The sequence below is a fragment of the Anomalospiza imberbis genome, chromosome 9 (assembly GCF_031753505.1).
Source record: "Anomalospiza imberbis isolate Cuckoo-Finch-1a 21T00152 chromosome 9, ASM3175350v1, whole genome shotgun sequence".
Lineage (NCBI taxonomy): Eukaryota > Metazoa > Chordata > Aves > Passeriformes > Viduidae > Anomalospiza > Anomalospiza imberbis.
The window spans coordinates 4,250,324-4,274,200 of NC_089689.1; the positions used below are offsets into that span (position 1 = coordinate 4,250,324).

At 52.9% G+C, this 23,877-nt stretch overlaps 1 protein-coding gene across 1 annotated transcript; it reads left to right on the forward strand.

Moving 5' to 3' along the window:
- Window positions 1–245: 245 nt before the first annotated feature.
- SEC16B (SEC16 homolog B, endoplasmic reticulum export factor) lies at window positions 246–22,484 on the forward strand. Its single transcript, XM_068199444.1, is given in 27 exon segments — window positions 246–1,023; window positions 2,307–2,342; window positions 2,345–2,631; window positions 3,589–3,695; window positions 4,220–4,316; window positions 4,432–4,546; window positions 5,665–5,806; window positions 6,148–6,305; window positions 6,902–6,963; window positions 8,585–8,720; window positions 9,257–9,487; window positions 10,115–10,212; window positions 11,179–11,260; window positions 11,376–11,493; window positions 12,017–12,128; window positions 12,314–12,419; window positions 13,387–13,527; window positions 16,395–16,508; window positions 17,157–17,229; window positions 19,289–19,540; window positions 20,008–20,078; window positions 20,374–20,511; window positions 20,673–20,780; window positions 21,602–21,683; window positions 21,786–21,883; window positions 21,984–22,052; window positions 22,369–22,484. Coding segments are annotated over 27 exon segments (3,270 nt in total). The 5' UTR covers window positions 246–849; the 3' UTR covers window positions 22,432–22,484.
- Window positions 22,485–23,877: the final 1,393 nt, after the last annotated feature.

Sequence of the window (23,877 nt, forward strand, 5' to 3'; positions counted from 1 at the left end):
CCACCATGATGCAAAGCAAACTCTCCTGCCTGTGAATCCCAAATCAGTCAGTGCTGTCATGTTAAAGTGGAGGTAATTTGGAGGCTCTGGGAATGGGGGAGAAGGTGAGACATCACTGCACTGCTGGGTGGTAGATGATGGACCTTATATGTCACTTTTAATGTCGTTTTCTATGACATCATTTGATTTAATTTGCTAATTTTCCAGATTTTAAGGTGCCATGGGGAGTTCAGAATAGGGTCTCCAGGCAGGAATCTCTGGTCACTTAGAGAACAAGGCCATTATAGTGTTGTAATGACTGAGATGAAGCTGTGCTGGGGTGGAGCCCAGCTCCATCCTGCCCAAATTCTGCCCTGGGCAGGACATGGTGGGATGGATGTTATTTGCTTGACCTGTGGCTGGGTCTGAATGAAACCAATCAGGTTTTATTTATTATTATTATTTAGGAGATGTGAGGATATATTGAAAGAGACATTTCATAGTATCCTGGAATGCCTGGGGTGGGAAAGGACCTTAAAGATCATCTCATTCCACCCCCAGGGACACCTTCCACCGTCCCAGGCTGCTCCAAGCCCCATCCAACTTGGCCTTGGACACATCCAGGGATCCAGGGACAGCCACAGCTTCCCTGGGCACCCTGTGCCAGGGCCTCCCCACCCTCACAGGGAAGAATTCCCTCCTAACATCTAATCTAAATCTCTGCTTTTACAGCTTAAAGCTGTTCACCTTTGTCCTATCACTATCAGCCCCTACTTACTTCATTTAAAAACTCCCCAGGAGAAAGATCTGGCTTTTTTTGAGCTTGTAGGACTGCGTGCTCCTTACCTTGGGTGGGAGGAGACCCAAGAGATGGGAGAGGTGACCCTCAGGATGCAGAGAGCAGCAGGAATCCCCCGGGAGCCGAGCGAGCGGCGGCGCAGGGCGGAGGAGCAGAGGCTGCCCTTTGCCCACTGGCCCATGTGGAAGTGGACTTTGGAAGTGGCAACAGGGAGCAGAGGAAGGGCCCCGGCGGCCTCTGAGCAGGTGTGTGTGGCTGCTGAGGGGGGAGGATGGTGGTGGGAGCCCCTGGCCAAAAATTGGGGTGGGCCCTTGGTGGGATTGGAATAATGGCTACCTGGATGTTTGTGGCTGGGGGCTATTTAAGGCAAGGGTTTATTTGGATATCACCTAGAAAGCCACAAACTGAGCCACCTCTGTTCAGACCTGTGTGTTTTCCAGTCCTGAAATCACGCCAAAGTGCCCTAAACTTTGAGGGGGAGGAGTGAGGAGGGGTTCAGACAGCATCTGGCCATCTCCCTCCGTTGGGGATGCCTGTAGTGGTGGGGGCACTTTGGGTACAGATGCTGCAAGAGGAGACATGGGGGGCTTGAGGGTGACATCCCCCTGGCACCTGGGGCTTCACCCATGTGCCGCCCTGGGCTCTCCTCAGGATTTCCTCTTCTGCATGGGGCTGCTATTACCAAATCTGCTGCCCGCTTGGGATTCTTGCTGGAGCTGAAAGGCAGGAGGAAATCCCTGTTTCCACCCCATCCCATAGCTCACAACAACAAACCTCCATTTCTCCCTGCTTGCTCATTTCTTAGAACAAAACTCCTTGTCCTGCCCAAAGCTTTGCCAATGCCCCCTCCCGTACTGCACATCAAATGGGGTTTCACTGCCATGTCACAGAGGGGAGGATGATTTCTCAGCCTCTCACAGCTTGAGGGGGCTGTGAGCGCTGGTGCTTTGAAGTTGGGAGGATCCTACCTGGGTATAAGAGAGCTTTTTAAGGTAAGGACAAATTTTATAGCAGGGCCCGTAGCAATAGGGCAAGGGGGGATGGTTTTAAACTGAAAGAGGAGAGATTTAGGTTAGGTATTGGGAAGAAATTCTTTCCTGTGAGGAAGGTGAGGCCCTGGCACAGGCTGCCCAGAGGAACTCCTCATCTCTGGAAGTGTTCAACATCAGGTTGGATGGGGCTTTGGGCACCCTGGTCTAATGGAAGGTGTCCCTGCCCATGGCAGGGGGCTGGAACTTGATGATTTTTAAGGTGACTTTCAACCCAAACCATTCTGAGATTCTTGTTCTGGGAAGAGATGGATGTGTGCTGCTTTCAAAGGCAGACCATTTCATCCTGGAGTTTTAAGGGGAGCTTCAAGTTAAGGAAGATGTAGCACTGACTTTTCCTTGCCTCTGGGTATTTTGGAAAGGATCCTGGGTTTCCAGGATGCTCCTAAAAAGCAGTAGTTGGCTATAGGCTTCAAAAAGGGGGCTTTGAGGGGGTTGAAAAGCTGCTGATCAAAGACACTGTGACTTATCATTTGCAGGCCACTAAAGCCATTTGGGGCTTAAGCTCCCCAAAACCAGAGAGGATTTTGCTGGCAAGTTTGTGATGGAGCCCTGGGCCCCTGCCCAGACGCCCCAGCCCTGGGAGAGGCCGGCAGCTCGGGGCTCATGGGCAGAGGGGCACCACGGCCCCCCGGCACCGCTCCGGCGGCACCTCCTGCAGTCAGGGCAGGCTCCTCGGCCCGGCTCCTGGCACGGGAGACACCTCCCTGGTCACCCCTGGGACGAGGGCCACCACTCCCGGAGTGACACCCGCCGGCCGGCTTCCCGTGCCGACAGCAGCTACCCCAGCCAGCCCCACTCCAGGTGAGATCCCTTTGGTCCCTCTTTATGGAAACCTCCTTAAAATAAGAACTGCCCATTTCACTGCTCACAGGTCCTGCCCTCGTGACTGCACAGGGACACAGTGGGTCAGTAGGTGATGTCCAGCTATTCAAGCAGCCCCATGACTTCTGTATTTAAGGCTGCATAGCGTTTGCAGCTCTGATTTCTTCTTAAACTGTGACTTCTGTGGTTGCTGTTTAACAAGCTCTGTCACAGCCCTGAGGTGCATTTTTCTTACAGGTTTGATTAAATGCAGTTCTTTTTTTCTAAGTGCAAGGTGAACAATAAAAATACAAGTGGTAATATAGGAGCAAGAGGCAGCCTGCAAGCTCAGCTGCTGAAACAGTGAAGAGTGGATGGATAAAATGTGGGCTGGAGGATGCTCTCAGTGCTGAGAAAGAGATTCCAGCAAATCTGGGATGATTTGCCTGAGTTATTGCCCTCAGTGAATTATGGGGTCAGTACATGGGGTTTTGTGCTGAGGTCGTATGATGCAGATGGGATATTAGGAAGTAAATTTTCTCTCTAAGTGTGGTGAGGCTCTGGCACAGGTTGCCCCATCCCTGGAAGTATTCCAGGCCAGGTTAGACAGGGCTTGGAGCACCCTGGTCTAGTGGAAGGTGTCCCTGCCCATGGCAGGGGTTGAAATGAGATGACCATTAAAGGTCCCTTTGAACCCCAACCATTCTTGGATTCTATAAAACTGGGCATCACCTGAAACTGCAGTGCACAGCTTTCTCAGAGGTGGGGGCAGCAAAGCATCCAAACCTCCTCCTGCTCCTTCCAGGTGTGATGCTGGACCAGTTCCTGGCCCTGCCACCGAGCAGGGGACCTGGCTTTATTTCCATCCCCTTTGCTGCCTCAAAGGTCCCAAGCAGGAGAGACCCTAGATGTGACCCTGGAACCCTTTCTTCCCCAGATCAGTGTGTTGTTTTCCAGGCAGGGCTATGAAGACCTCCAGTGGCAGTATCCTGCAGCTGGCAACAGAGATGGCTACCCCTACCAAAGCCACCAGTGGCAGCCGGTGCCATGGCAGGATGACAGAGGTATGGGCTCCTCCTTTGGCTCTGGGGATGGAGGCAGCTTGCAGGAGAAGTGATGCTTTCCCCAGGAAGGGTTCTTCTCCCAGGGCTTGCACACATCCAGGGCTCTCTCCTGCCCACACTCCTGGGTGGTGGTGGGTGCTCTGTGCAGCACTGGCTCCCTGTCTGCATTTAGGAAATGTGAGCAGGAGCTGGGTGCACCCAAGGGAGGTCTGATCTTCATTACCATGGCTAAAAACCTGTGTCACTCCTGGTTCCAGCCCAAGTTTGATGGTGCTGTGTGAGCAGGATGGCCAGGGCCTCTTCTTAGGTGTTTCTGGACTGAACAGAAGGGGAGGGAGGAAAGAGAAAAGGACATCAGTGCTGTGTTGGCAAATGTGCACAAGGCATTATTATCATATCTCCAATGTGTTGGGATAATTTGGAAGCAAACTGAGTGGGCATGGCAAATTGCCTGACTCGTGTTTTTTCTTTTGAAACTTCATTGTTGCTCTGGAGGGATAATGCTGAATCTTGATTGTCTCTAGATCTGAGACAAGGATCTTATGGCAAGAGTTACCGGGACCAGCACTACTACAGGGGCTACCACCCCAACCTGGCCACGGGCCCCCCAGGGCAGGACAGGTAAAGCTGGCAAGTCTGTGCAGCCTTGTGAAACCACCTGCTGCAAAATGAGTGGGTTTGTGGGTGGTTCAAAAATCCCAGACCTTCAGCAAGTCTTCCTTTGCTCCCACTGCAGGACACAGACCTACAACTCCTATGAGGAGAGCTCCACCTCAGCTGCCAGGAGGGAAGGGACAGGGGAAGGAACCCTTGGCAGTGATTCGGAGGAGGCTGGTGGCCAGCCCAAAGAGGTGACCTCAAGATGGGCAGGGGTGGAGGACAAGAATCTCTGAGATTTGGGAAAATCCATGTGTCCCCCTCCAGCTGAGAAAAGGGGCCCTTTGTTATTTAGCACTTGGTGCCTGACAGTCCCTGGGGATTATGCAGCAGGTTTTTAGTGTTCCTGTTCTCTCCCTCTGCTGGGCTGTCCCTCCCCCAGGTGCAGGGCTGTATGCTCAGCACAGGAGCAGGACAGAAATCCAGGCTTAGTGGGATGTTCTGCAACAGAGCTGCGGAAGGGTCTGGAGCACAAGCCTGATGAGGAGAGGCAGAGAGGACTGTGGGGGCTCAGCCTGGAGGAGAGGAGGCTCAGGGATGACCTTGTTACTCTCTGCAACTCCCTGATAGGAGGCTGTAGCCACATGGGGATCAGGCTCCTCTCCCATGGAACAAGTGACAGAACACCAGGAAACAGCCTGAAGTTGTGCCAGGGAAGGTTTAGGTTGGATACTAGGAAAAAAATTCTTTAACAAAAGAGTTGCCAAACCCTGGCATAGGCTGCCCAGGAGGTACTAGAGGCATCCCTGGTGAATTTTAAAGACATGTAGATGTGGCAGTTGGGGACATGGTTTGGTGGTGAACATGGCAGTGTTGGATTAATGGTAGGACTTAATCTTAGAGGGCTTTTCCAACCTTAATGATGCCACGATTCTAGCCTTCCTAGGTGGCTGACAGCTGTTTGTCATTGTCAGCTCTGTCCACCGAGTCATGCTCCAGCACACTTGTGTCCTGACTGCTGGGTTTTGCCAAGAGAAAATTGTAAGATCAAATCAAAGCTGCTCTGGTGATTTTGCTCCTGGGTGGTGCTTTTTTGGGTTTCCAAGTCCCATCTCCTTGACTGTGGTGAGGAGCTCATGTTAGTGCTAGGAAAGCTGTTGGACTACAGCTGTGGCTGATGTAAATTACTTTTCTAAGTTATTGGGTGAACTCAAGCTGGTGTAGGTCTTGAGCTGCTCAGATAGGAATTGGCTGTGCTGTTCCTGCTGGGCACTTTCCTGGAGCAGCAGAGCCTGCCCCACTGCCTGGGAGCAGGAAATCAGCAGTGTCCCTAGTTTTTGAGCCAGGTTTGTGTGTTCTCCCTCCCTCACAGCCCTCAGGCCAGCCCAGCCAGCTCCTGCAGTACCAAGAGTCAGGACTCAGCTCCAGCAGCCATGAGCTCAGCCTGTACATCCGTGACAGTGCCGACCACGACGACCCTGTGCTTCCAGGGTCCTGGACCGTGGGACAAACAGGTGAGGTGTAATGGGGGGCTCTGACAAGGGGGAAGCAAGGGAATAAATGGCTGGTGGTAGGATATTGGCTGTCTCTCAGCTGGGTCCTCTCCTAGAGGAGGTTGTGCAGGCACAAGGCATGACTGGGGGCTGTGGGGTGGGTGAATGGTCTGGGGGCTCTGCCTGGGTAGGTATAGGAGCTGCTGTGCACATCTGCTGCTTTGGGGGACAATTCTTGCATACGGGGTCAGTGGAGGGCCCCTCAAGTTGGGGGACAAGGTTGGGACCTGGTCAAGTCCTCCACAGTGGATGTGGAGTGTGATCAGTGTGAGTGGCTCACAGTGGCCTATGTGTCATTGCAGGGGGGCCCTCGGTGTCCACCCCAACCCCAGCAGTCCCCCTCAAGTTCCCACAGCTGCACACGGCGCTGTGCTTTGGAGCCGGGGGTCACCTGGTGCTGGCGTGTCCCCACCACCCTGCTGAGAGACAGCTGCCTCGTGTCGAGCTGCACAGCCTCGAGGTAGGACACAGCTGGCCCTCTAGGCCCCCTGTCCCCTCCCTGGAGTGGCTCCTGTCACCCTGAGGGATGCAAACATGGTTCATAACCCAAGCAGCCTCCTCAGCAGCCTTCCCATTCCTTGTTCCTATCTTCTGTCCATCCCATGTGGGCTTTTGAGCCTCCATCGTGCCAGCCTGTGCCTGGGTGGTGCTTTCAGCCTTCACCTCTGTAACCCTTGGTACCTGTGACTGCTCACAGTGATCCCTTCTCATGGGGACAGATGTGGTTTGTTCCTCTCCAAAGGACAACTCGACTCATCTTCATGAGGTGCTCCAAAACAGGGCCCTTGTCCATGCCCCGAGTCTACCACAGCATTCCAGCCTCCTATTTTACCTCCAGAAGGAGGCAGATACCATCTCAGCAGACATTTCTTTACTGAACCTTAGCACTGAAGTCCATGTGATAGCTCAGGGTCTGTGATCTGTGATTACCTTAAGACAGCACAGGGTTCAGTGGCACTGTTGAATCCTTGGCCAAGGCACTGGCTTTCCAATAGCCCAGCTGGGGCTGGTCTGATTGCTGGAGGCCAGCTGCTGAATTTACTTTTGTTTTTTTAGGCGATCCTTCATGGCACAGAAGAGTTAGAGGAGCTGCAAGCCTTCCCTGGGCCCCTGGCCAGGTATGGCAGCACAGGCAAGTCCAGAAGCTGTGTCCTCCTGGCTGTCTCCTTTATGAGGAGACGTGAGCTCAAGGCAGACTCGAAGGGTCCCTGTGGTTTTGAGTTATCTACAAAGGCCATGTCTAAGTTCAGGCTGGGAGCTCAGCCCCTTTGATGGAGTGTGGGTTGGTTTGGGTTGTGGGACATGGTGTTTTTGAATATTCATGGGATGTGGGTTTAGTGTGGTTTGTATATCTGACCTTATTTTGTACTCATTTTGTCTCAGAAAAAATGATTTTTTGGGTTTCTTTGGATGTCTAAAGCCCTGGGTCAACCTGTGGCTTAGCTCTTCCTAAAGTTTTTGTCCCCTGAGATGGATGAGCCACAGCAGGGTCAGACCCAGTATGTACCTTCTTCCAGTGTGAGCCTGGGGATGAATCAGGGTGTGCTGCATCAGGCTGTCTCTATTTCTGGCCACTCTCAACCAAAGCAGGGAGAGAAAGGGAAAAAGCATTTACCAAGCAAAAGGGCTGTGCATACACAGAAGCTGGGTGGAATATCTGGAGCTTCCCTTGTGAGCTCTTGTGAGACCCACCTGGAGTGCTGCAAACAGTTCTGGTGCCACCAGCATAAGAAGGACATGGAACTGTTGGAGCAAGTCCAGAGGAGGATAAAGGGACTGGAGCAGCCTCCCTGTGGAGACAGGCTGAGGAAGTTGGGTTTGGAGAAGAGAAGGTTGTGTGGAGACATCACAGCACCTTCCAGTATCTGAAATGGCAACAAGGAAGCCAGAGAGGGTCTCATTGTCAGGAACTGTAGAGACAGGACAAAGGGCAGTAAGTGCAAATTGAAAGAGGGGAACTTTAGGTTGGATATATGGAAGAAATTCTTCCCTGTGAGGGTAGTAAGGCCTCAGGTTGCCCAGAGAAATGGTGGATGCTCTACCCCTGGAAGTGTTCAAGGCCAGATTGGACAGGGCTTGGTCTGGTGGAAGGTGTCCCTGCCCATGGCAGGGAGGGTAGGACTAGATGAGCTTTAAGCTCCCTTTCAACCCCCAGACCATTCTGTGATTCTGGGTTACCACTTGTGCCAAAGGGTACATCAGGAATTTCCATATAATATGTTGGAATGACCGAGTCAGGATCAACATCTCCACCTGCAGTTTCCCTCTCTGTTTCATCCACTCTTTCTTTCTAACTGTATGGTTATTTTATTGCATGGCAGCACTTCCGCCTGGCTTGCACATAGCTTAAGGGTTTCTGTGGTCACACAAGTGACCCTCCACTCTGCCTCCACAACAGATTGTGCCTGCTTCTGCAGCCTTGGACATCCATAGATGTAATGGCAGCACAGCAAATCCAAACTGTTTCTTTGCAGATGGATTGAGGAAAACATTATCAGGAGGGCAAAGAGTGGGTTTGAAATGTACTTTGCATCCCTGAAACACAGAGATCTGCTAAGAGTCACAATAATTTGAGCATGTTTGAACTTAAAAGTAGTCACTGGTACTGGAGATCTTCTTTTCTCTAGCTCTTGCTTGGAATCTTTGGCATCCTCATCAGTGAACCTGGGGACTGAGCCTGAATGATGCCCTAGGTTGCTTTGCCTTGGCTTTCTTTGATGCTTCTTTCTGCTACTGTAGGGAAGATCTGCACAAGGTGGATGTGATGACATTTTGCCAGCAGAAGATAACCACGGGCTGTGATCTCTCAACACAGAGGGGCAGAGATTCCTCTCTCCTCTGGAAACTCCTGGTCCTCCTCTGTCGACAGAATGGAGTAGGTATCCCGTGGAAGGGGATGACCCTTTTGATCTTGGAAATGAGACAAGTAATATGTCCCTTAGGTGCCTCTTGATGCAGTTGCTATTTTTGGGGGGGGAGGGGTGTACCTTAAGAGGATCTGATTTTCATTCCTCAGTTTCATGCTGCCTGGATATTTGGAGCAAATCACTCTCCATGATTGCTTTTTATCCTTGGGAACTGCCAACAGCCCAGTGGAGGGAGACTGGTGTCACTTTCATGGAGATGCCTAAAAGGGGGCCATTCCCTTAATCCACTGAAATCCACCCAATCCAGTCTGCAGCTGCTTGTTGGAAGCAGGTGGATAGCTAAGTTTGTCAGAGGGAGTGTTGTGAAGGTCTTCCTAATTATGCTGAGTTCTTTTCCTTCCAACTCCACGTGCTGGTGGCCAAAGCTGGTCTTGTTTGGGGCATGCGCTGGGACAAGGATGCAGGTGTAAGGGGGCAGACAGGAAGTGCCGTCAGCCTTTGCTGGTGGGGCAGCCTCCAGGTGGCTCATCCTTCCCTTTTCCAGTCCATGGTGGGCTCGGACACGGCCGAGCTGCTGATGCAGGACTGCAGGTGCCAGGACAAGTACAAGAGGCAGGAGCCTGCGGCCAACCTGATGGGCCTGACGGACGACGAGTGGGCGTCGCGCCAGCCGGGCACGCTGGACCTCATCACCGGCGAGGTCCCTCCCGTCGTGGAGACACAGGCACAGATAGTGGAGAAGTTCACCAAGCTCCTCTACTATGGCAGAAAGAAAGTAAGTGGTGAGTGGGATGCAGGACGTGGGGCTGTAGATTTTTTTTCTTGGACTTGTTGGCCTCTTCAGGCAGGTTTTAAAGGGAAGGGTGGTCAAGAAGTGACTTGTGGTTGTGGGATCAACCCTCCAAGCTGTGTTTGTACAATGGGGCTTATGGCAGTGATTTCCCACCACTGGGATGGGAGACCCAAGTGAAGATGAGATGTGGAGGCTTTTACCAGCACTTCTACCACATTTAGTTTCATAGAGTCCTAGAATGGTTTGCTTTGGAAGGGACCTTAAAGGTCATCTTGTTCCAAACCCATTTGCAGCTATGGTATGTCACAGGATACTAAGGCACAAGGAGAAGAGAGGAGGGTTGCAGATTGGGTGCCCAGACTGGGATCCCACGATATTGAGAGCTAACAGGCAGCAGAGACCTGGAAATCTAAGGGACACAACATTGCTTTGAAGGTCTAAGTTATGGCAAATTTTCAAGGTAGAAAGACAAATGGACCTGGAAGAGATTTTTATAGAATGCTAATTAAAGCCAGAGCAGTTACTGGGACTCTTCTCTGAGCTGGGAGAGCAGAGGAGGGGGGAAGCAGAGTTGGTGCAAACCCTATTTCTTCTCCCCCTCAACTGCAGGATGCTCTGGTCTGGGCCATGAGAAACCAGCTGTGGGGCCATGCCCTGTTCCTCTCTAGCAAGATGGACCCTCGGACGTACAGCTGGGTCCTCACTGGGTAAGTTGGAGAAGCTAAAGCAGGGTATGATGTTCCATGGCTGACTTTCCAAGCCTCCTATCCTTTCACTGCTTCCTGAATTGGAAAAGAGCATTGATTCCAGCTGGAGCCTTTCCAGAGGGGGAAAAGGGGACAGAAGACATCCATTCAAACAGGCCTGAGTACTTCAGGATTCCCAATGGACAGGAGAAACCAAGTGGGGGGCTGGAAAGCAGGAGGAAAGCCATTCCCTGGAGATGGAGGCTTAATTTATTCTGAGTCTTTGGCTTTGCCCATGCTGCCCTAGCAAAGACAGGCATGAGGCAGGGGGAGCTGAGCCATTTTCACTGTGATCCAGTCTAGTCCCAGCTTGTTCATCCCACTCGTATGAGCATTTTCTGGTGGAATTTAATGTATTTAGTCTGGATTGGGTTGATCCCTTCAGGGAGAGTTAAGCAGAATTTTTCTGTCTTGTGGAACCCAAATCCTTTTAAGGAGGTTTTATGCAGTGTTGTCCTGGAGACCTGCTTTCTCTGAAGGTAATACAGATCATCACCCCCAGGGGCTGGTGATCCTCTCTGCCTCCTATTTACAAGGGCAGGGAGTGATAGGATAGGGAAGAATGGCTTCAGCTGAAGGAGGGTAGATTTAGATTAGATGTTACAAAGAAATTCTTCCCTCTGAGGGTAGGCAGGCCCTGGCACAGGTTGTCCAGAGCAACCCCAGAGCATCCCCAGAGGTTTCCCATCTCTGGAAGTGTCCAAGGCCAGGTTGGACTGGGCTTGGAGCACCCTGGTCTGGTGGAAGGTGTCCCTGCCTATGGCAAGGGAGGCTGGACTAGAAAGTGCCCTCCAACTCAATCCATTCTTGGATTCTCTGGGAAACCCCTCAACACATCAGTTTCCTGGGACATTTGGGCTGTGTTCCGGGAGGTGAATGAAGGTTTGGGGTCCTGGTCTGCAGCCCTTCTCTGCTGTCTCCTCACAGGTTCACCAGCACACTGGCCACCAATGACCCACTGCAGACCCTCTTCCAGCTGATGTCAGGAAGGATCCCTCAGGCAGCACTGGTCCGTGAGCGAGAGGCTGGCCCTGGCAGCTGTTCCCCTGTGCTGTCACCTGCCTGTGACACACACCTCTTGGTGACCATCTCTGCTCACCTTTGCTCTCCTCCTCTCCCTCCAGTGCTGCGGGGATGCCACGTGGGGGGACTGGAGGCCTCACCTGGCTGTGATGTTGTCCAACAAGGTTGGAGACATGGAGCTGAACCACCGAGCCATTGTCACCATGGGAGACACTCTGGGTGAGCTGAGATCAGTGGGAGCAGCCATAACAGGGGTGGGCACTGCAGTGTCACCGTGCACGTCCACACTGAGACGGTTGTGCCTGTACCCCTGGAGCTGCAGTGCCTGAGAGGTGGAAGGGGTGAGGTGCCAGTGGATCCTCAGATGAATCGGGCCCAGGCACATCCATTAGTTGCTCTTGTGGAGACACCTGGAGCAGGTGGGCCCAGGGAAGCTGTAGGTAACTGCAGGGACTGAGCCTTGCTCCCAGTGGTGGGATTTTATGAACACTGCAAGAGTTGGAGCTGGACCTGCTCACCCTCAGGCTCACCCAGTTCTACCATTAAACCAAAACCTCCTGGAAACAAAAGCAGCAGTTGGGGAAAACAGACAAACAAGAGGGTCACGGGAGGGATCAGGGTCTGCGTGGGCAGGAAAGTGAGGCAGCTGGGTTTGTAATTTTGGGTGAGCTTGAGGGCCTCCAAAGCAAAGCAGACCATGTGGTGATGTCTCAGGACTAATTGTTTGCCTTTTTCCATCCAGCCAGCAAGGGAGCAGTCGAAGCAGCTCATTTCTGCTACCTGATGGCAGAAATTCCTTTTGGTTACTTCGGAGCAAAGGCAGATCGCATGGCCCTGCTGGGCAGCAGCCACCGGTGAGCAAGGCTGGGGTTCTTGCCAGAGTCACCTGTCCCACGTTTTCCCCATCCCTGGGATCTCACTTTGATGCAGAAGCAATCCCTGGTCGGGGTTTTTCCTGCTGCTAAGGCGTGCTCTGTGCGGGGCTGTTTGGGGAGGGAGCTCTGCTCCTGCTCGCTGACCCCGCCCTTCTCCTCTGCAGCCAGGCGTTTTCCCGGTTTGCCAGGACAGAGGCCATCCAGAGGATGGAAATCCATGAGTACTGCCAGCAGCTACGACAGCCCGAATCCTTCCTGCTCCCCTTCCAGGTAATGGATATGCTCACCTATATCTTGTGCAGAGCTCAGACTTGCCCCAAAACATGCACCCATCTCCCTGAAGCCTGGAATTCAAGCTTTTCCTGAGGCTTGTCCCCTTACTGGGCTTTGGGAATGATGGGGAGGTTGCCTTGGCCAAGGGACTCATGCAGAGCAGATTTTGGGGTGCACAGTGTGCCTGATCAGTGCTGCCTCAGCTCTCATTGCCTTCTTGCTCTCTGCATAACAGGTGAGCTTTTCCTATTGCAAAGCAGCACTCAGCTGTTGCTGCCTTGGGCACTATGGATTTGGATGGACACATCCCTGGAAGTGTTCAAGGCCAGGCTGGATGGGGCTTGGAACAACCTGGTCTAGTGGGAGGTGTCCCTGGCCATGGCAGGGGACTGGAACTAGATAAGCTGTAGTGTCCCTTCCAACCCAAACCATTCCAGGATTCTATGAAGCTGCCTGGTGACGCTGTTGAGCCAGGGATGGGAGAAATGACTCCCACGATTTCAGAAGGCAAATGAGCGTTCATTCAAAAGCACTTCTCTCTTTCACAGAGAACATCGTGAACATTAATTCCATTGATCTTAGAGTAAAAACATTTCACCTGATTGGTACACTGGATTTAGGTCAGCGTGGTAGAACATACCTATAAACAATATGAACGGAAAACAAGATAATAGATTGTTTACATTCCTCTCGGACTTTTCCCCAGGTTTAGTCTGGCAGAAATCTTTCTCTTTTTCTCTCTGACTGAACTGAGAATATCCACAGCCTGGTTCAAGGAGAGGGGGGGGGGGCTGGATGCTTCCATGGGGATGGGTGGAAGTGGCCTCAAGCTGCAAGTGACCTCTGGGTGCGTGATCCTTTCTGCTCTGAGTCACGCCGGGGCGATGTGCCACGGCACAGGGCACCCACAGACCTGTCCATCTCCCTGCTCCCACCCGTGGCTGCTCTGCTTCCCTCTCCCAAGGTGTACAAGCTGCTCTACGCCTCCCGCCTGGCTGACCACGGGCTGCCAGCCCAGGCCCTGCAGTACTGTGAGCTCATCGGCACCGCGCTCCTGCGCCAGGACCCGGCTGCACACCCCGTCCTGGCCCAGCAAGTGGTGAGGGTGAGTCTGGACCTCCTGCACCCCCACCTGGGTGTGATACCCGCTCAGGACCTGCTGGGGTGGGAGTGGTTGGCAGCTCTGAGCAGCCCCCCAGGGTTTGCTGCCAAGTACAGCGAAGCCTACGCTTCCACAGGGTTTCTAATCCCCGTGGATTTAGGGTAGAAAACAAAGGTGTTATGTTGACTGCCAAGGAGGAGCAGAGTTATTTGGAAACAAAGGATGTTTTTAAGTCTGGTGGGGTTTTCTAAACTTCTAAATGTCACAGACTTAAGAAGTGAAGTCTAAGTGCACATTTCTCCTCCAGCACATCTACAGTTCTCTTTACCTCCTGAGGGGTGTGTTCTGGGGGGGCACTGAGAGGGAGCATGGCCCAACTTGTAGCACCAAGTGCAGCCCCTCTACTTCCTGAGCAGGGGGCTGGGCCAGGGAGGGGCGAGGCCAAGTGTCCCAGGTCCCCTGGGAAGGTGGCTATCTCACAAGACCAGGGCAGTGCTGAGGCTGCTGGTCACCTTCCTCCAGCCTTTAGGACCAGATTGGATGGGGCTTTGAGCAACCTGGTCTAGTGGAAGGTGTCTGCAAATGGCAGGTGGGTTAGAACAAGATGAGCTAAAGGTCCCTTCCAACCCCAAACCATTCTGTGAGTCTATGAAAGGCGCTAAAGCCGTGGTGCTGTGAGGGGAGGGGCAGCAAGACGCTTGTCTGAAGTGGGTGCTGCTGAGTTCACCCAAAAGTTGGCTGGCACTGCTTCCTCACCCCGTCATCGAAGCCTATTTGCTGTCTAACAGCCTTTTAGATCTGCCATTCTGCTGGGGATAATGCTTCTCCTGGGAGAAAACACTTTCATCTGAAAAACTAGTGCATTCGTAGATGCTCTTGTCTTTGATGTTCTAGACTGTGTTACAAATTATGATACACATTAGTGTTTGATTAAGACTTCCCCTCTTTTGAAGCTGGGGACGATATACAACCAGGTGCTGGTTCATTAATACTGGATCAAAGTGCACATAAGCTTTTAGATTAAACATTCCTCCCGTTTAGGAGTAATCATGCTTATAATTTCCTTTTTCCTGTGATTGATTTAGGATGAGCATAGGTGTGTTTGTAAAGAGAAGGGACAGTAGGTAGTGCAGGCTCCTGGTTGGCTTCTGGGTTACTTTGCTCTCGTGGCCAGTCCCAGTCCCAAGCTGGGGTCCCGTTGTGCAGCTCCTGTCTTGCTGTAAACTCACAGACTTGGGAAGTGTGCTTTGTGCTGGTTTAGAGTTTGTGTTTTAAAAGTTCAGGAATAGAAAGAAATGGCTGCTTGGGACTGTTGCAAGAAGGAACAGCTGAGTCTTGTGTAGCTGAGCTGCAAAGTCACCTCTGGGTGGCTTTTGGTGGCCCTCAAGGTGGCAGCCTTGTAGCAAAGCATTGAAGATAAGGCAGCATGAAGTAGCCAGAGGAAACTTGAGAAATCCCCAAGAATTCTAGAATGGTTTGGGTTGGACGGGACCTTAGAGATCATCTAGTTCCAACTCTCCTGCCATGGGGGACACCTTCCACTAGATCAGGGACTGATATCAGCAAGAGAAAATTCAGTAAAGATGTGGATGAAGAGCAGTGCTTTGAGTGCCATCTTCCCTCACCCAGCTGTCTTAACACTGGATCCTTGTCTTAACCACTCATTCAGACAGGGAATTAGCTCTGCAGAGAGCCCTGCATCTCACCTTGGAACTCTGGGTCACCCCAGAAGAGCCTCTTGCTCCATTGATGGGAGCTGGAGCCCCAAGTCACTGAGATGGCTGCAGCCAGGGTAGCACAGACCCCTCTTCTGCAGGAGAAATTAAACACACAGCAGCAGTACTGCAGAGAGGGAGCTGGGGGAGATAGTGGAGCATGGAAAAAATACCGAGCAGCAGCATAACAGGATGCTGTTACAAAAGAAAAAAAAACCACCAATGTTATAGTGTTATTCTGGGTTGTGAGAGTACAACTGGCATATCTGAGACAAGGAGGTGATAATCCCCCTGTGCTGGGGTCGCAGGGGTCTTGGCTGGGGCCTGTTTGGGCTGCTGCATGTGGAGACATGGCTAAATTGGAGTGAGTGTGGGAGTGGAGAGCTGGGGTGATAAGAGATTGAGGGGAAAATGACCTCTGAAGAAGGCCTGAGGGTTATTTCTTCTAGGCAAGATATGGTGGGGGAGAAAGGGGTATGAGGGATGTGATAACAGCCCTCCAGCATGCAGGAGGCTGCTCGTGGGGGATGCTGCCTGGCTCCTCTCTCAGCTTCCATGGGAGCAGGGATAGAGAGGCTTAATTTGCAGTAGGGAAGATTTCACTTAGATATTAAGAAAATACTCTTTAGCTCTAAGGACATCAAGCATCAGGACAAGCCTGGGAGGCTGTGAAATCTTCTCAGAGATTTGTAAATGCAGATCAGAAAAACACCAGCTACCATGCATCCTCATGGGGTAGGTGAGGAGCTTATGAACTGCCCTGGGAGCAGGGCTCTTTCCAGGGCTTCTGGTGGCATGTCCTGCAAACCTGCCAGTGCCCCAGGATGGCTGTTAGGGGGGATTAAAGCCACTCATTTTCCTCAGGGGGGAAAAGGATGGTAATATTTACCTGTCTCTTTGATGTGAGGAGCATCTTTGACACAGTATTTTGGCATCTCTGTGGAGGTGCTGAGCCAGCCCTGCAGAGTCTGTGGGGCAGGGCCAGCACCTCTGTGGTGGTGTGGGAGAGGGAATAAATCCTGCACAAGAGGCTGGTGTTATTTTACCCCTGTATTACAAAATGATGCCGTTTTCCCGAGCCCGTGTGCCCAGCCACGACGGATCCCTGTGGATCTGACACAAGTGCTAATCCCTGCTGTCCCCCTGGCCCTGCAGCTGGCTGAGAGGCTGAAGCTCTGTGACCCCCTGCTCCTGGAGATGCCAGAGCAGGAGCAGGAATTGGAGCCCGACTGGCTGGAGCAGCTCCGAGCCTGCTGCCGGGAGTGGGAGGTAAGGAGGATGTAGTGGGACAGCTGGTTTGTGTTGTGGTTTGTCTGCAGGAGCATCCTCCTCCTCTTCCTTTCCCAATCCGAGGGGATGGAGGTTCAAAAGCTGTTATTCTTCTCTGGCTTGTGAGCTCTGAGATGTGGTCTCTGCTCTGGGACCTGCAGATTCAGTGGGAGCAAGGGGCTTGCAGTGCCTGAGGGCTGCAGAGCTTCACATAGGGCAAAACTCTCTTTGTTTTTGCTCCAGGAGGGCAGGCAGGGGCTGGTGGGTGAGTGATGGTCTCCCTTTGCAGGGAGGACATTGCAGAGGTCACTGGTGGGTGTCACCTTGTGGGTGTACTCTGGGGTCTTTTAACTATGGTCTGGTGCTTGGATTAATGCTCTTCATTCAGATTTCACATCTGCTTTTGGTTTTGTGGCCTTTTCCATCTCATTTCCCCTCCTGCCTGCTCTCAGGGGTGCTGCACCCCCTCTTGCTTACTGGGAAAGAGCTGTGTCCATGCTGGTGTGGGTCTCTCCTGCAGCCTGGGGTAGGCTATGAGCCCAAATCCATGAGCACTGTGCTTTCCTTTGCATTGGCCTCACGGTTTTCTTAGTTTTTGTCCCGTGCCACCCTTTTTCCTATCCATTTTACCGTGTTTTCCCTCTGCAGGTGGAAGATGATCTTCCTCCAGAGATGGCACCCGCTCAGCTGGAGCTGCCCTGTGCTGTTCTACCGACAGCAGGTAAATAAAACAAAGCAGCATCTTGTGGTCTCTCCAGTGGGCTCTCCCTGCATGGAATTGTGCTGCCATGGGCTGGGAAGCAGCTTCCCAATCCCTGGAGTTTTTTACCAGCAGCAGATCCTTGCTCCTTGCATCCCCCCGGAGCTGAAAGGCTGCTCCTGCCTGGATGCATCCCTCAGGCATGGGCTGCAAAGTGAGGACTCGATGCTCATGTCCTCATACAAAGTCTGAGTAATTGGGCCTCATTACCACAGCTTCGGGGTCCCTCTGGGTGCCGTGGGAGGAAAAGAGGAGCTGGGGGTGGGTGCTGGATGAGCCTCCCAGCTGAGCCTCGGGGGAGACGGCCCCATTCCCAGGCAGTCCTCTGAGGGTGCAAACTGGAGCTGAACTAAAGGGATTTCACACTTAGAGAGCAAAGGATTCAGGAAGGAGCTCATCCTGCTGTGTGCCAGGCTGCAGGATGCCTGTTGCTGAAGTGCCAGCATTTCTGCTTCCCTGCTGCCTCTTTGATCCCTTTGCTTCACCCTTTGGTGACCCCAAGAGTCCTGTGCCAGCCCACCCAGAAGGCCCAGAGACATCAAGAGGAGGGACGCAACCATCCCCTGGTGGCAAGGGAAGTGCACGGGGGCTTTTCTTTCCCAGCTGGGCAGTCATCCATCAGGATGTCCCATTGAGGAGAAGTCAGGGGCAGGTGTTGTTTCACATCCACCTCCATCAGCAGGATGCTTCTACACAGTCCCCTGCTCCTTGGATCTGCCTTTTACGGGGAATGCTGGCACTGAAGTGTGGAGAGCAGAGGCTGGTGCAGACAGGATGAAACACAGCTAATTCCTTCAAGCCGTTTCTTCCTATCAGCTTTGCCTGCTGCTGCCAAATTCCTTTTCAAAGGGCTCTCCCAGGCAGTAAAAAGGATCATCAATCCTGATTGCCTTCTGCTGCTATCAGGGCTGAGACTATGATCTTCCTTCCCTGGAAGGAAGTTGCAGGTATGATGATCCCATTGGCTTGGCTTCTCTGAGCAGCTAGGTCTGCTCCATGTGGTCTCCACAGCTCACCTTCCCTGTGCTTGGCCCTTTCCTTCATTGTGAAGGTCATCCAGAGCCACCACTGGAGGGACCTGCATGCAGAGAAAGCTGGCTTGGTGCTGAATCCATCCATCTTGGAAAGACAAAGCCCAAATCAGGTGCCAAGCTGGAATCCACGTGGTCCTCCCTAACTTGTTCCAGCTGAGCTTGCCAGGCAGCATGAGTTTGAGCATCCATCCTCCTCCTCCTTGTGGATCTTGTGCACCTCCAGGCCATGTGGGAGCAGCTCATGGATGTGAAGCCAATCCTGAGTGGGCTGGAGGTGATGCTGGCAGCAAAGCAAAGGGTTTGATAGCACTGCATCAAGAGGTGCTGTAATCCTTCCCTATGGGATCTGGGTCCTGCCTGCCATGTCTCACAGCAATGGGAGAGGAATTTCCCAGTGCCCAGTGTTTCTGGCAGGAGGCTGTTGAGCTGGAATGAGCAGGACACACACCTGGGACCAATGTGTGTGTTAAATAAAATAAATCCTGCTCGCTCAACTTGCCTTTCAAACAAAAAAATCCCAACCCTGAATAAATCTGCCTAAAGCAAGGAACTCATCCGTGGGTGCTGCTGTGGAAAAGGAATGGAAGCTACCTGGTGAAACTTTCATGCTCAGGGTGTGCAGCAGGAGAGCAGGAGTGGGGGAAAAGGCTGGAGACCTCAGCCTCCTTTGAGCTGCTGATGCATGCTGCTTGTGGGCCCTTTGCTTCCATAGCATTCCCCTTCTGAGTTCATTTAGAGCCTCAGGTACATTCCCAAGATTAAAAAAAAAATTCCCCCCGGTCTTTCCCAGCCCACCTTCCTTGAAACCTCTGGAAGGTTCCTATTGCTGTGCTGTCCTACCTCCTCCCTTGCCTGGTCCCTGGAGTCTTTCCTCACTCCCCCAGCTCCTGCTGATGTTTAATGGAAAAGGGGAGAAATCTGTGCAACAATAGAATTATAAACATCACAAACACCGTAAACTCCAGAGGTGTGGTTTTTTTTGGCAGATGAAGAGCCTGGCAATGAGATTCCCCAGAGTGAAAGCTACCAGTATGACCAGTGGTTTGAGCCTGTGCCATCCCAGGGACCGAGCTCCCAGGAGGACATGTCCCTCAGGTCCCCAGCACCTGCTCGGGTCGTGGCGTCGCCGCTGCCCAGCGTGGAGAGAGACCTGCAGCCCCCTGTTCTCGGCCAAGAGACACGTACCCCTCAGGGAGGGGATTTTGCTGAGCCCCCTGCACAGCCAGTGCTGCCAGAAGGTAAGTGCTGCAGCCTTGTTTCCCTGCAAAAATCACAGAATCCCAGAATGGTTTGTGTTGGGAAAGGGCGTTAAAGATCATCTAGTTCCAACCCCCTGCTAAGGGCAGGGACACCTTCCACTAGACCAGGCCCCATCCAACCTGGCCTCGGACGCTTCCAGGGATGGTGGGCAGCCACAGCTTCTCTGGGCAATCTGTGCCAGGGCTTTACCACCCTCACAGCAAGGAATTTCTTCCTTAGAAGTTGTCTTTGAGATGTACCAGTTCAGCCTCACCGCTTACTCCCTGGTGCTGGCAGGGACAGGGACCAGAATGGCCTTTTGCATCTCTTGGGGGACATCTTGGCCACCACATGGATGGCTGTGCTCTGGAGAGGGGCATGGTAGAAGCTCTGGAAATACCTCTGATGGATAAATCCATAGCTCCACAGATCAAACCTTGACTGTGTCCTTCCCTCTGCTCCACAGGAGAAGCTGGGGAGCCCTGGGGTGCCAGGCTGTCCCCTGGAGGGGTGCAGCCAGCCCTCCCCTCAGAGCAGGTGAGTCAGAGGGGCCGGAGAGACCATCCCATTGAGGGTCTTGGCTGGATCTGGGATGTCTTGGCCCATCCTTCCATGCACTGAACTCGCATGGAATCCCCCCATCATGGTGCCAGTTGTTCCCTTGGGTGAAAGCTGTGCCCTGCTCTGGGTGCTCATGCTGTGTAAGGCATGTGGGGGTCCCTGGGGATGCTTCCCACTAATCTGGGTGTGGAGCAGGCCCAGGGGGGCTCTGACCATGCTCGGTGCAGCTCCTGTGGGAACAGCACGTGGCAGCTTCCACGTCTGATGGCAGGAGGAGTTACGGACCAGGATTCGGACTCTCTCGGAGACCTCCACTGTCTCCCTGGGGGACAGCCGGCCCTCCTTGGACAGCGCAGATGAGGACCCTGCTGAGGAGCAGGCAGAGGCCATGAAGCCAGGGGAGGACAAGGTGAGCATGCCAGAGCCATCATGAGCCTCATGCACTGAGCTTGCCTGTCCCTGATGCCAGCACTGCCCCTGGAAAAATGGTGTCCACTCCCAGCAGGCACCTGGAGGACCCTGGCATCCACCCTTTCTTATCCCTTTCCACTCTCCTCCTTTGTTTCCCAGAGCTCTGGATTCAGGTGGTTTGGCTGGTTTCGGTCGAAACCCACCAAGGAAATTTCCCCCAAAGCTGAGTCTGAGACAGGCTCAGACTCTCCCACATCAGGACCACAGGTAGGGGACAAAACACCATCCTGTCCCTGGTGACATGCAGGGTGCAGCTGTGAGAATGGGTGACACATCTCCCCATCACCCACTGTTTCTTCCTCTGTCCTCATGCAGGGGCCATGGCCATTCCGTGTGGGGGCAGATCAGGACTGGGAGCCCTTTTAGCCTGGAAGTGAATCCTTGATTAATAATGACTGTAAATTCGTATAGCCTCTTTCACCCATGAGGTCATCCAAGCCCTTGGCAAACTCTGCAGGGATCCCTTGCCCTCCGCTGGAGCGGAACACCGCAGCTGTGAGCAGCACTGCTCCGGCAGGTTTTAGGAGATGCAGGGAAGGGAAAACCTCTTTAATTGGAAGTGCACCAGAGAGGGGGAAGCAGCCATGCGTGGTTATCCCAGACCTAGCCGGCTCCTAAGGGCATCCACATCCCTGATAGCTTGGAGCAAGAACCTCCCCTGGAAATTTCTTCCTGGTAGAGAATGATCTACAGTCCCAGAGAAAAAAAATGTTGGGATATTCTTCTAAAACTAGCAGGAGATGACGAACAGAAGGGGACCCATGGACTTTGGCCCCTCACACTGTACCCAGGCTTGGTGTCCAGCCTCCTGCCTGATTTTGAGCCCTCGGGCTGGTTTAGCTTTGTGCCCGAGTTGCTTGCCCTGACCCTGTAGCCCCTCCTTAGCCATGTTTCCTGCAGCTCCTGGGGTACCTGTGCAGCAGGACGGGTGCAGAATGGGTACCCCAAAAGCCTGATGTGATATCTGGTGCAGAGGTCTTCTCCCAACTCAAGGAGCTTCTGCTCTAAACGGGTGGATGTGATTTCAGGAGCGGACATCACCATCCCCCCCCATAGCCCCTCTGGCAGCTGGGACAAACCCTTTGGCTCAGCCTCTCTCCAGAAATCCCGGTAAATACCGCATGGTTCCCCTCACCTCTTTCCCCCATCACCCTTTTGCAAGTTTCTCCTCTTAATTTTAAGTTGGCTTTTGTTTTTGGTTGCTGGCCCTAGGAGGAATGCAAGGTGAAAGTACCTTTGCTGTTAGTCCAGTGTCTGCAGAGGTGAAAGGCTCATGGGAGAAGGATGGAAGGCAGTCAGCAGGACAGCAGGTGAGGAGAGGAGGGAAGTGTGTCCGTGTGTGATGGGGGTGTCCAGGACACCTCTCTGCTCAGGGTGGCTGTTAACTTTCTCTCACTTTGGTCCTTCCAGGCCGGCTACCCCGGACCTCTTCCACCATTAGCTTCAATTCCTCTCTTCAACCCTGCCCAGGTTGCTCAGGTGAGAGCATTTTCCTGAGGGAGTGGTGCTGCATGGACCCGGGGTGGCTCCTGATTTTGGGGAGGAGAAGTGTCCTGGATTTTGGGGTGGTGCCAGATTTCAGGTGATCTGCTATGGGCAGGGGGGTTTAGATAATACCAGTTTTGGGAATAAGGGTTTTTTATAAGTAAATCAGTTGTGGGAGGACAGCGATAGGAAGGTGTGATGAATGAGCAAAACGTAGGGAGGATGGTTGTGGCTGCATGCTGATGATGGCAAATCAACATTTTGGGGTACAGCCCATCGCTCACACCGCCTCTGTCTCTGTGTTTCCCAGCTTCCTGCCCGACCCACCCAACCCAGGCTGCTTTCCCGACATCGCTACCCCAACCCACTGTGAGGTGGTGGGTAGGGATGGCAGAGACCAATTGCACAACGTTTTTTTAACCAGAATGGTGTTTGTGGTTATTTTGGATGGGGTTACAGTGGTTGGGCCTGCTTGGTGGAGGGTGTTGTAAAATAAGGGGGAGGTTTCTGGGTTTAAAAGTCAATAAATGGGGGGCATGAGGCTGGGAGGGAGGTGAATAATTTGGCAATCCAGGTGGGAACGCATGCCTCTACCTTCCTCTTTCATAAAATTTAGGTCTGGTTTGCATAATTCATTGTTCTCGTCCCTTATGTGTAGTTCCTGAATGCCAGTGCAACATTTCTGTTTAGCTTTCTTTGCTAACATTTAGGTATTTATACGTAGATATTTTAATGAAGTCCCCTCTCTTCACTCACTCAGCCTTTCCTCATAAGCGAGATGCTCCTTAATGATCTTTGTTGCCGGGCTCCAGGTTTGGGGTGTTGAAGTCAGTAATAAATAGGGGGAGGAGTGGAACACTGAGGTGTCTGCGGGAGGTAAGGAGAGTAGAAGAAGGGGAAGGTAAAGAGGGTAGAAATGGGGGTGGAAGTGTTAAAAATAGGTTAGAAACTGCTGTAAAACAGTTGATAATTTTTAAGCATGTACTGTTGTAAAGGTTGAAAGAGTAGTTATAAGAAATACGGTATTCAACGTACCAAATTACACCTAAATAAAGTGCACCACCTTCCCAGCGGAACGAGCCAGCCTGGACAGAACTGGGCCAAGCAAGGCCTTAAACCTTCATACAAATGAGGGATCCAAACAGAAACCAATCCAAAGGGACAAAAAACAGGATAAAAGGGGCATCTGACCCAGTGAATTTGTGCCGCTCCACCTGGAACATCGGGGACATCGCTGCTCAGCAGACCCGGCGCTGGCGCTGCAGCATCCTCGACGGGAACGCTGCTGCTCGGCTTGCGAGACCCTTTGTTTTAGGCCTTTCTTTTTATTATAATAAGTGCTGCAATCACTTTTAGTACCGGGGAGCGTGGTCCCGTTTATCACAGGATGGTGAAAAAGTGAAAACGCAAAAGGTGTCCGGGGGAGAGTAGTCTGAATTGGGTTATGGGGCAGTGCCCCACCTCACCCATTGGACTCAGCACGCCGGCCGTGAGTCTGTCTCAAAGCACCGCGGGGCCACGAGCATCCGCCGGGCTCCGCGGAGGAACCGCCGCGGCTTCTCCTGCCCGGGCCGGCCCGCGCGGCGCCCCCCCTTGCTGGTGGCTCACCCGCCCGGCGCGGGCGGGGCCCTGCTGGGGCCGCGGGCGGCCCTTCCCTCAGACCTTCCCCGAGGCGGGGCCGGGTGACGCGCACCCCGTGGCTGGCCTCGGCAGTGAGCTTCCCCCGGACGCTGCCCAGCGCGCTTCCGCTTCTATATACAGGCTGATCGGCTCGGCTTCTTCCAGCTTAGGGCGAGGCGCCGGCTCTGCCCGGCGTGCA